Source organism: Phyllobates terribilis, unplaced genomic scaffold (assembly GCF_046119375.1).
Source record: "Phyllobates terribilis strain yellow unplaced genomic scaffold, ASM4611937v1 Scaffold_3__8_contigs__length_932513732, whole genome shotgun sequence".
NCBI classification, from domain to species: Eukaryota; Metazoa; Chordata; class Amphibia; order Anura; family Dendrobatidae; genus Phyllobates; species Phyllobates terribilis.
The window spans coordinates 858,790,442-858,802,530 of NW_027362763.1; the positions used below are offsets into that span (position 1 = coordinate 858,790,442).

General features: G+C 41.7%; 1 protein-coding gene across 1 annotated transcript; it reads left to right on the plus strand.

Annotated features, from left to right (window-relative positions):
• The first annotated feature begins 342 nt into the window (after positions 1-342).
• On the plus strand, positions 343-11,478 carry LOC141258377 (multiple coagulation factor deficiency protein 2 homolog). Its single transcript, XM_073673375.1, has 4 exons — positions 343-539; positions 1,254-1,340; positions 8,910-9,034; positions 10,983-11,478. Exons 1-4 carry the CDS (start codon positions 391-393, stop codon positions 11,135-11,137), a joined length of 516 nt encoding a protein of 171 aa, XP_073529476.1. The 5' UTR covers positions 343-390; the 3' UTR covers positions 11,138-11,478.
• Positions 11,479-12,089: the final 611 nt, after the last annotated feature.

The window sequence follows — 12,089 nt, forward strand, 5'->3', positions numbered from 1 at the left end:
GGCCTGTGGCATAAAGATCATTTTCATCAAATTGATAAGGACTTAATAATTTGTACATTTCTCATGGATTTGTATTCCTAGATATTTAAATGTTGAAATTGCCCTCAATTGTTCAGCACCTTCAACTAGATGAGGGGGTTTACGGCCCACGGTCGTAAGAGAGTAATTCCTCCTGTTGTGAGGCCTGATGTGTCGGTTATTAGTGATTTTGGCATATCTATTTTCAGAGTTAGACCAATTCCTTAGAAAAAGCAGTATATTGTGTGTAATCTCACTTTTTGTGAAAGGTTAATGTCCACCCAAACCCTCCTCGCTCCGCAACGTCAGGTTCTCTGGGAATCTCGTCAGGTGTTGATAAGGACACCTCAGCACTCGGGCGCGGACACATTCATGATGGAGGGTGCAGCAAGGAGCATGCTGTATTTTGGACTTTTTATTCTCATACCTTGGAGTCTTGTAAATGGGCAACCAGAAACTTCAGTGAGGGGACAATTTCCTAAAGATGCTTTTCACAATAAGACCATCATCACCGACCATCAGTAAGTTTGTCAATGTCTGACAAGATTATCTATCTCTTCCACACCTCATAAAAAAAAATAAAAATCTATGTAGCCTTTAGAGTAAGGTCCTGTGCACACTGCTCTTTCTGTCAGAGGTAGACATAGGAACATTACCCAAACACAAAGTATACCTCTGTAGAAGACTGATGTATCCCACATCTTAACCAAACAGTTGGCTAAGTTGTCCATTTGCCTCAATAACTCTTATATTTGCACAATGTACTTTTTGTCTACGGTGCTTCCAAGTCAGTAGAAGAAAAGGTTACTGCGCTGATTGGCTTCGATTAGAGTAATGCAGCCCTATACCATATACATGGAGGGTTTTTTCCGGTGTGTACACCAGACATAGCTGAGATGCAGATATAACTGTCTTGAACAGAACCAGTTCATGAATGATCATGTTCAAGAATCACTGTGAAGCAGAGACTGGAGGTACTCACAAGGGGTTAATCCCAGTTATTGACCCCATTATTTGCTATACAGCTGTTAAATGTACAAGGCTGGCAATAGATTTCTCCTTATGTTAGGGTTGCACACACAAATTTATCAAACATTATGTGAATTTTTCCACCCTAGCATTAGAGCAATCGCTTACTTGTTCCTGTCTGGATATGTACATACTACACACCATTATTGGATAGGTCATACTGGTCATTTGCTCCTTCTGTCATTTGTTTCCATGTCAATGTTTAGTCATCTTGAAGAAGAACTGAAGCATGAACTGGGAGAAATTGACCTTGACAAAGCTTCAGAAGATGAGCTCGAGTTCTATTACTTCACGTAAGTGTGATGCAAAGCCCTACAGGAAGATTAATTTTGTGTTTGGCATTATTCACTGCAATCTGCACTGTAAAAGGATTATTCCCATCTCCATAAATGGGTGTAATTGGATAGATTTTACAAAAATAAGCAAGTTTCCAATTCACTTCTTAAATTTCCCACTTCCTGATAACCACAAGTGTGTGTGTGTGTGTATATATATATATATACATGTACATACATTATATATATAATGTGTGTGTGTATGTATGTGTATATGTATGTATATATATATATATATTGAGAGATATATAGTATGTGTGTATACATATATACACAGTACAGACCAAAAGTTTGGACACACCTTCTCATTTAAAGATTTTTCTGTATTTTCATGACTATGAAAATTGTACATTCACACTGAAGGCATCAAAACTATGAATTAACACCTGTGGAATTATATACTTAACAAAAAAGTGTGAAACAACTAAAAATATGCCTTAAATTCTAGGTTCTTCAAAGTAGCCACCTTTTGCTTTGAGGACTGCTTTGCACACTCTTGGCATTCTCTTGATGAGCTTCAAGAGGTAGTCACCGGAAATGGTCTTCCAACAATCTTGAAGGAGTTCCCAGAGATGCTTAGCACTTGTTGGCCCTTTTACCTTCACTCTGCGGTCCAGATCACCCCAAACCATCTCGATTGGGTTCAGGTCTGGTGACTGTGGAGGCCAGGTCATCTGGCGTAGCAACCCATCACTCTCCTTCTTGGTCAAATAGCCCTTACACAGCCTGGAGGTGTGTTTGGGGTCATTGTCCTGTTGAAAAATAAATGATGGTCCAACTAAACGCAAATCGGATGGAATAGCATGCCGCTGCAAGATACTGTGGTAGCCATGCTGGTTCAGTATGCCTTCAATTTTGAATAAATCCCTAACTGTGTCACCAGCAAAGCACCCCACACCATCACACGTCCTCCTCCATGCTTCACGGTGGGAACCAGGCATGTAGAGTCCATCCGTTCACCTTTTCTGCGTCGCACAAAGACACGATGGTTTGAACCAAAGATCTCAAATTTGGACTCATCAGACCAAAGCACAGATTTCCACTGGTCTAATGTCCATTCCTTGTGTTCTTTAGCCCAAACAAGTCTCTTCTGCTTGTTGCCTGTCTTAGCAGTGGTTTCCTACCAGCTATTTTACCATGAAGGCCTGCTGCACAAAGTCTCCTCTTAACAGTTGTTGTAGAGATGTGTCTGCTGCTAGAACTCTGTGTGGCATTGACCTGGTCTCTAATCTGAGCTACTGTTAACCTGCGATTTCTGAGGCTGGTGACTCTGATAAACTTATCCTCAGAAGCAGAGGTGACTCTTGGTCTTCCTTTCCTGGGGCGGTCCTCATGTGAGCCAGTTTCTTTGTAGCACTTGATGGGTTTTGCAACTGCACTTGGGGACACTTTCAAAGTTTTCCCAATTTTTCGCACTGACTAACCTTCATTTCTTAAAGTAATGATGGCCACTCGTTTTTCTTTACTTAGCTGCTTTTTTTCTTGCTATAATACAAATTCTAACAGTCTATTCAGTAGTACTATCAGCTGAGTATCCACCTGACTTCTGCACAACACCACTGATGGTCCCAACCCCATTTATAAGGCAAGAAATCCCACTTATTAAACCTGACAGGGCACACCTGTGAAGTGAAAACCATTTCCGGTGACTACCTCCTGAAGCTCATCAAGAGAATGCCAAGAGTGTGCAAAGCAGTCATCAAAGCAAAAGGTGGCTACTTTGAAGAACCTAGAATATAAGACATATTTTCAGTTGTTTCACACTTTTTTGTTAAGTATATAATTCCACATGTGTTAATTCATAGTTTTGATGCCTTCAGTGTGAATGTGCAATTTTCATAGTCCTGAAAAAATCTTTAAATGAGAAGGTGTGTCCAAACTTTTGGTCTGTACTGTGTGTATACACACACTGCTCAAAAAAATAAAGGGAACACTCAACACATCCTAGATCTGAATGAATGAAATATTCTCATTGAATACTTTGTTCTGTACAAAGTAAATAGGCTGAAAACAAAATCACACAAAAATCATCAATGGAAATAAAATTTATTAACCAATGGAGGCCTGGATTTGGAGTCACCCCCAAAATTAAAGGGGAAAAACACACTACAGTCATGGCCAAAAGTATTGAGAATGAGACAAATAGTAATTTTTCCAAAGTTTACTGCTTCATTTTTTGTAATGGCAATTTGCATAATACTCCTGAATGTCAAAGAGTGATCAGCTTAACAGCAATTACTGTACTTGCAAAGTCAATATTTGCCCAGAAAATGAACTTTAACCCCCAAAACACATTTCAACATCATTGCAGTCCTGCCTTAAAAGGAGCAGCTAACATCGTTTTAGTGATTGATCAATTAACACAGGTGTGGGTGTTGATGAGGACAGGGCTGGCGATCAATCAGTCATGATTAAGTAAGAATGACATCACTGGACACTTTAAAAGGAGGCTGGTTCTTGGTATCATTGTTTCTCTTCAGTTAACCATGGTTATCTCTAAAGAAACACGTGCAGCCATCATTGCACTGCACAAAAATGGCCTAACAGGGAAGAGTATCGCAGCTACAAAGATTGCACCTCAGTCAACAATCTATCGCATCATCAAGAACTTCAAGGAGAGAGCTTCCATTGTTGTCAAAAAGGATCCAGGGCGCCCAAGAAAGACCAGCAAGAGCCAGGACCGTATCTTAAAACTGTTTCAGCTGCGGGATCGGACTACCAGCAGTGCCGAGCTTGCTCAGGAATGGCAGCAGGCTGGTGTGAGTGCTTCTGCACGCACTGTGAGGCGGAGACTCTTTGAGCAAGTGCTGGTTTCAAGGAGGGCAGCAAAGAAGCCACTTCTCTCCAGAAAAAGCATCAGGGACCGACTGATATTCTGCAAAAGGTACAGGGAGTGGACTGCTGAGGACTGGGGCAAAGTCATTTTCTCTGATGAATCCCCTTTTCGATTGTTTGGGACATCTGGAAAACAGCTTATTCGGAGAAGAAGAGGTGAGCGCTACCACCAGTCTTGTCTCATGCCAACAGTAAAGCATACTGAAACCATTCATGTGTGGGGTCGCTTCTCAGTCAAGGGAATCGGCTCACTCACAGTCTTGCCTAAAAACATAGCCATGAATAAAGAATGGTACCAGAATGTCCTCCAAGAGCAACTTCTCCCAACCGTCCAAGAGCAGTTTGGCGCCCAACAATGCCTTTTCCAGCATGATGGAGCACCTTGCCATAAAGCAAAGGTGATAACTAAATGGCTCATGGAACAAAACATAGAGATTTTGGGTCCATGGCCTGGAAACTCCCCAGATCTTAATCCCATTGAGAACTTGTGGTCAATCATCAAGAGACGGGTGGACAAACAAAAACCAACAAATTCTGGCAAAATGCAAGCATTGATTATGCAAGAGTGGACTGCTATCAGTCAGGATTTGGTCCAAAAGTTGATTGAGAGCATGCCAGGGAGAATTACAGAGGTCTTGAAGAAGAAGGGGCAACACTGCAAATATTGACTTGCTGCATTAACTCATTCTAACTGTCAATATAACCTATTGGTACTCATAATATGATTGCAATTATATTTCTGTATGTGATATAAACATCAGACAAACACTAATAAAAACCAGAGGCCAGCAGATCATGTGAAAATATAATTTTGGTGTCATTCTCAAAACTTTTGGCCATGACTGTACAGACTGATCCAACTTTGATGTAATGTCCTTAAAACATGTCAAAATGAGGCTCAGTATTGTGTATGGCCTCCACGTGCCTGTATGACCTCCCTACAACGCCTGGGCATGCTCCTGATGAGGTTGCGGGTGGTCTCTTGTGGGATCTCCTCCCAGACCTGGACTAAAGCATCCGCCAACTCCTGGACAGTCTGTGGTGCAACATGACGTTGGTGGATGGAGCGAGACATGATGTTCCAGATGTGCTCAATTGGATTCAGGTCTGGGGAACGGGCGGGCCAGTCCAGAGCTTCAATGCCTTCATCTTGCAGGAACTGCTTACAGACTCCAGCCACATGAGGTCTGGCATTGTCCTGCATTAGGAGGAACCCAGGGTCAACCGCACCAGCATATGGTCTCACAAGGGGTCTGAGGAGCTGATCTCGGTACCTAATGGCAGTCAGGCTACCTCTGGCGACCACATGGAGGGCTGTGCGGCCCTCCAAAGAAATGCCACCCCACACCATTACTGACCCACTGCCAAACCGGTCATGCTGAAGGATGTAGCAGGCAGAAGATCGCTCTCCACGGCGTCTCCAGATTCTGTCACGTCTGTCACATGTGCTCAGTGAGAACCTGCTTTCATCTGTGAAGAGCACAGGGCGCCAGTGGCGACTTTGCTAATCCTGGTGTTCTGTGGCAAATGCCAAGCATCCTGCACGGTGTTGGGATGTGAGCACAACCCCCATCTGTGGACGTCGGGCCCTCATACCACCATTGTGGAGTCAGTTTCTAACAGTTTGTGCAGACACATGCACATTTGTAGAAAAAAGAGAGGGGTCACTCACTGGTCTATTCGGGTGCTCTGAAGAAAAAAGTAATCTAAATTGCAAAAAGAACTTCGGCACTCCATACATAAATATATAAGAAATATTGTATCTAGACTAATGTCACTTTGAAAAATGAAGGTTTTTTGCGCAGAATTTGGCCAATTTATGTGTGCCCATCAACCACGACAAGGTCACCTTCGTATGATGGGTAACTACGCTACGCTACCACTGGATATGCCACTCTTGGGCTGTAAGCCTGTATGGACAATATGTCTCTGCTTGGGCTTTAAACCTACAATGTATGGGCTGGTAGAGCTAGTTAAAACCACCTGTGAAGGAATAGAAGGAATTAGTGGGAGGGACGCATGGTCAGAAAAAAGGCTGTCAAGCTTCTAATAGTGTGAACACGTACCTGCTGCAATGTCATTTTTGGGATCCCGCTCCTGGGACATTGCAGCAGGTACGTGTTCACACTATTAGAAGTTTGACAGTCTTTTTTCTGACCATGCCAAAAAGTGACCAAAACATCAGCCAGAAAGCATTGGTACTGAGATGTGGTCTGTGGTCCCCACTTGCAGAACCACTCCTTTATTGAGTGGGTCTTGATAATTGCCAATAATTTCCATCTATTGTCTATTCCATTTACACAACAGCATGTGAAATTGATTGTCAATCAGTGTTGCTTCCTAAGTGGACAGTTTGATTTGGAGTTATATTCTGTTGTTTAAGTGTTCCCTTTATTTTTTTCAGCAGTATATATATATATATATATATATATATATATATATATATATATATATATATATATATATATATATATATATATATATATATATATATATTATAATTTTTTATTTACAGCTCATCGCCAATGGAACTGTTCAAACATGTTCATTGTTAACAATGTATAGAGCTTGGAAGCCCTGCGCTGAGGCTGGGATACCTTCAGTCCCATGCAGGAGCACCTGTCCCTCCCCCCAGCAATTGGTAGATTGGGGAGCTCTGGGATTCTGCTGAAGATGACTCAAACCCTTTAGAGGGATTATATGTGATTGTATTCAATCTTTATAGAATGTAGCAGGCTACATGCTGATCACCTGCTTGGGCCTTTGTAACCAGAGGGATGAAGCCAAGATGTCAATTAGATGACCGATTGATTACTGAATTTGTTAACCATCAATCGGTTTTTGTCTCTAGGATCTTAAAGGGACTCTGTCATTGCAGAATGACTGTTCAAACCAAGTACATATTCTCGGTGCATCATGGCGCGGCCAAACGATTAAGTGCACCTTCCTACCTGCTTCTTTTCCATCTGTCTCTACCCTTCTCTGCTCTATAAAGCCAGAGCTGTCAATCAAATAAGGGGGGAGATGGAGAAAGTAGGAAACCAAGCAGGTGTGAAGGTGCGCTTAAATGATGGCTACATCATGGCATGGCCAAACGCCTGTCCTGTGCTGACAGTCCTTTTTAAATAGAAATTGTACATAGAGAAGAATATAATATGATATTCTACATCTGCTGTTCACAACGTTTCAGTTATAGGACCGGCTTCTTTATATAGTCTGATATATCTAATTATGGTTAGAAAAAAAATCACTTCATGTTATGGAGTCCATACATTGTGCAAGGTCAGAGCACAACTCATATTTCAGACGCCCTTTGGCCCTTACTCATACATAGCATGATGGCTTAGGTTCTGCATGATATTGTGGTTGGATAATGTCTATACAAGAGGATAACTTCCTAATGGATTTTAATAGAACAATCAATGCAAATCACCTTTTTGAGCTAAAAAATTTTTTCCATACATGGCCCTGTGTCTGATTTGCAGGCATCAAAGGAAGAAGCTGCGCTGCCTCTTGTCTTTCTAAGATAGTCTATCCTTAGCACGTTACTTGATAAAGCCATTATGTTAGAATTCGAGTTGGTGTCTATCAGTTTGCACGTCACAATGGTCTGTGGCCCATGGACAGGAGTGGGAAAGCCCATCTCTTAGCTGACGGCAGCTGAGGCTCTTCGCTTTATTAGTCAGCCTGGTATGACCTCACATGTGCATCGCACTGCAATGATCAGATCGCTCCAGGCTGGCTAATCAAAAGAAGAACTGCAGATGCCAAAAGGTAGGTGGCAATTCTGCTCCCATCCAGTGGTTACAGACCACTGTATATGGCCAATGGAATGGGACTTGTGTCATATAGTCCAGTGAGAGATGCCAGTAACAAACTATAGGGACACACTCCTCCTTTGACATCTAGATGTTACCATTCATCTCATCAATTTAGTCTCCTGTTTCCAAAGTGCAAAGTTTTAAGATTTTTTTTTTTTTTTTACAAATTTGTTATTTAAAGGAGAACACAAGTATTTAATAAAATAGACATGGACTAGGAGAGCTGTCAGGCCTTCTTTAAGCCATGACTAACTTCTTGAGTGTAGAACCATAGTATACTGCAGTATACATTTAGCACAAAAGCTTTACAATGTACAGACCGTCGCTTACATGTTGGCCTACTTTACATTGACTGAGATGACCCTCTACACACCTCAGTATTACTAATTTATTTGATTGAGCAATCATATGTATAGTATAAGAACGAGCAGCTCAATGGTGTGGTCCAAAGGATCACGTGTATAGTGTACGAACTAGCGGCTTAATGGTATGGTCCAAAGGATCAAGGGTATAGTATAAGCGCTAGCGGCTCAATCCAAAGGATCACATGTATAAGTGATCACATGTCACTTGGTCCAAACAATCACGTGTATAAGAACTAGTGGCTCAATGGTGTGGTCCAAAGGATCATGTGTATAGTATAAGAACTAGCAGTTCAATGGTGTGGTCCTAAGGATCACGTGTATAAGAACTAGCGGCTCAATGGTATGGTCCAAAGGATCACGGGTATAGTGTAAGAACTAGCGGCTCAATGGTATGGTCCAAAGGATCACGTGTATAGTGTAAGAACTAGCGGCTCAATGGTGTGGTCTGAAATTTGAGCGATTGTAGAGATACTGTTACTAACATTATGCCCCTGTGTACGTTGCAGAATGCATGACTTTGATCATAATAAGCTCCTAGATGGGCTGGAAATAATGGCAGCATTACAGGAATCACTTGATGAGCATATTGGAAATGTTTTTTCAAAGGAGGAAAAAATGAAGCATTATATAGGTAGGTGGTGAGTTTGGATTGATGAATTGTATTTTGTGCTCTTATTCTGTAAATATGATTATATGCAAAAATGTTCAGTCTTGGGGCTTATTTTCAGAACCGTATTTTCGGTCCAAGTGCTGTCCCTGAAAAAATGTACAGTAGTCCAATGTTGTTCAATGAGGCAGTGCTTATGACTGATTTTTTTTATTTTCCTTTTTTTTCCCCTGACCAAATCTGAAATTTGTATGGATTTTTACAGATACATTGCGATTCTGTAACATAAGAAACTAAGTTGCCTTGTAAATGATTAATATCTGCTGCTGTAAAGAACAGATTGCATACAGATGACAAGTGAGAAGAAAAATTGTCCCATTTTTCTGGATGAAACACTGAATGATTTTTTATATGCTTGTGTGAATGTACCTTGATAATTCATTAGGAGGTTTCTACCTACCCAGCTTTCAAAAGTTTAGCGTACTGTACAGTCGCATTAGGTTCTGCTAATATATAAATCTTGACTCATGCTGACTCACTTGATCTTGCCAAAAAGAATCTTCTTGGCTTATTAAAAAGAAAAAAAACCCTAATGTTTCAGTTAAAGAAGAAAATTGCCACCAGCTTCCACCAACAGGCAATGTATGCGAGCATGATAATTACATTGCAGCCTAATGCGGCCAGGCAGCCAGAGGTGCTATGAAGAGTGATGCTATCTGACATGGACATCCATGTGAATACAAATCAAGGTTTAGTGGTAGGACCAGGCCAACTCGTTAGATACTGATGTTCGCTGGAGATCTGACCACATTTGGATCTGCTTTTCTTCTCTTTGCTCTTGTTCCTGAATAGTTAAATTTTCCTTTTTAAAAAGCAAAGCAAAAAGTTGTGCAAATCAAGTTCAAAGCGATTGGGAAACTAGGTTGCAGCTCTGATAAGAAGATCAAAGCGGAGCTGTGTGCTTCCAGAGGCTCGCTTGTCACTGCACATCGCTGTAGATTACAGCTCTGTAGGAGAATGGCAGCTCCGGTGTTCACACCGCATGTCATTATTTTCAAGGGCGAAAGAAAAATGTGTTTTACCTGAAAACCATACCTTTCATTTACTTCAAGCCACATTAATCTAGATCTTGTTTTCATTAGCACAACATTGCCCCATAGGGTACTGTGCCTTTAGTCAGATCGATAATCAGGAGACAATTTGTCCGTCCCCCATCTGCATGCGGCCCTTAGTGTGCAGCGTCACAAATCTGATTTTAATATAATGCAAAGAGCAACAGCTTTTCTTTCTGGTTCCCATGGTAACGCAAAAATTTAGTTTTTGGCAACCAGGCCTTGCTGTCTGCCTGCCAGCCATACATCTGCCAGATGAGCCACAGAGCCCCTCCTGCCGGAGAAGGCGAGCGCAGTGGTTTCCATGTTCTCCTCGTTCAGTCTATAGCATAGAAACAAGAAGCTTCTAAGTATCCTTTTTTGCTTTATGGTAGTAGGTGAGCAAAGAAGAGAGGGTTGAGCCCTGCTACACCTTTAGGTAAAGGGTGTGGGTTCTGCTGTTACCACGTCGGAAGAAATGGCATGAGTGACAATCCAGATCAGAAGGGACGGGGAGGGGGCTTTATGTGACTATAGCAGTGCACCCTGATTTCTACCAGTAATCAGTGATGGAAGGAGGAGAGAACTCTCCATGTGTCCATGATGCATTAATGTGACTACTATTAGATTAGAGATGGGCCTAGCAGCAAGTAACAGTGACAACAGAGCCTACTGAGGGATGGTGGCCATGATGTTACTGCTTGATGATGGGAGTGAGGCTGTGCTCTGACTACCGGCATGGGGGTGGAGGACCTGTTGTCAGACTTTGTTCAGCTGGACTGATCCTTTCACTTTATAAAGAATATATACTATAGATAATACGAGATCTGTAAGATTGTAAGCCATTGTTTCTAATTCTCCACTTCTTAATTTCTGGACAGAAATGACAGATGAGGTTCTAGAAGAAGACGATCTGGATAAGGATGGATTTTTATCATTTGTTGAATACATGCATTCCCAAAAGCGCACTGCAAGTCCAACCACAATCCTGGATAAAAATGCCAAGGACAAAACCGAATCTATGAAAAGCAACTGAACACCGGCATAAAAGCCGTCATCCGCTTTACTGTGTGTAGTGGTGAAGGCAAATGTTCTCCACTCCAATGAGGTTCATAGTCTTCTCATGGATCCAGCTGTAGAATATAGGAATGCAATATTTCTTTCTTTTGTTACCATGTACAGCTTCAATTTAAAGCGCATCTATTATGTAATTCCATACACTGATGAGAAGCCCATCAATCAGAGCGGGAGCACTTCATTCATCTATATAGTCGGGAAATACTGACACGTATGCTTTGCAACCAATCATCTATTGTTCTAATGCATTAACAAGCTTAGCAAACTAATAAAAATGTATTGTCCTGTGTTTCCTCATGGTAACAGTCTGCAAACCCTCAAGCGTCAGACTTCCATATCTTCTCCAGTGTCAGCCAAATCTTGCACATGCTCAGACGATCACTTTCCTATGCCCTGAACCTGCACATGCCCCAGTCTACTGAGCAACAGCACAGGTGCTAGATTTGTCTGGTTCTGTGGATGGTTTATGATTAGTGTTGAGCAAGTATGTTCTGTCCGAGTATGCTCGGGCCGAGCTCCGAGTATTTATAGCTGCTCGGTGATAAGGTTAAATCGCTCCCTTGTACATGATTTGCAACTGTTTGGAAGCTTTATTACATGTGAGGAATGTGTAAGAAATAGACATTCCTCACATGTAATAAAACTGTCAAACAGTCGCAAATCATTCACACGGGAGGGATTCAACCAGATCACCGAGCAGCTGTAAATACTCGGTGCTCGGCAAAAGGGTTAACAGAACATACTCGCTCAACACTATTTATGATATATCAACCAGCGGTGAAGGGAAGTGTTAGCAGGAACAGGTACTGTCATATAGAACAGGACAATTTTAAAGTTAGGGGTGCTATAGAGGGGTTGTTGATGCTGTGGACGATGTAGAAATCATCCACATCAATCAGAGGCGGAGGGGT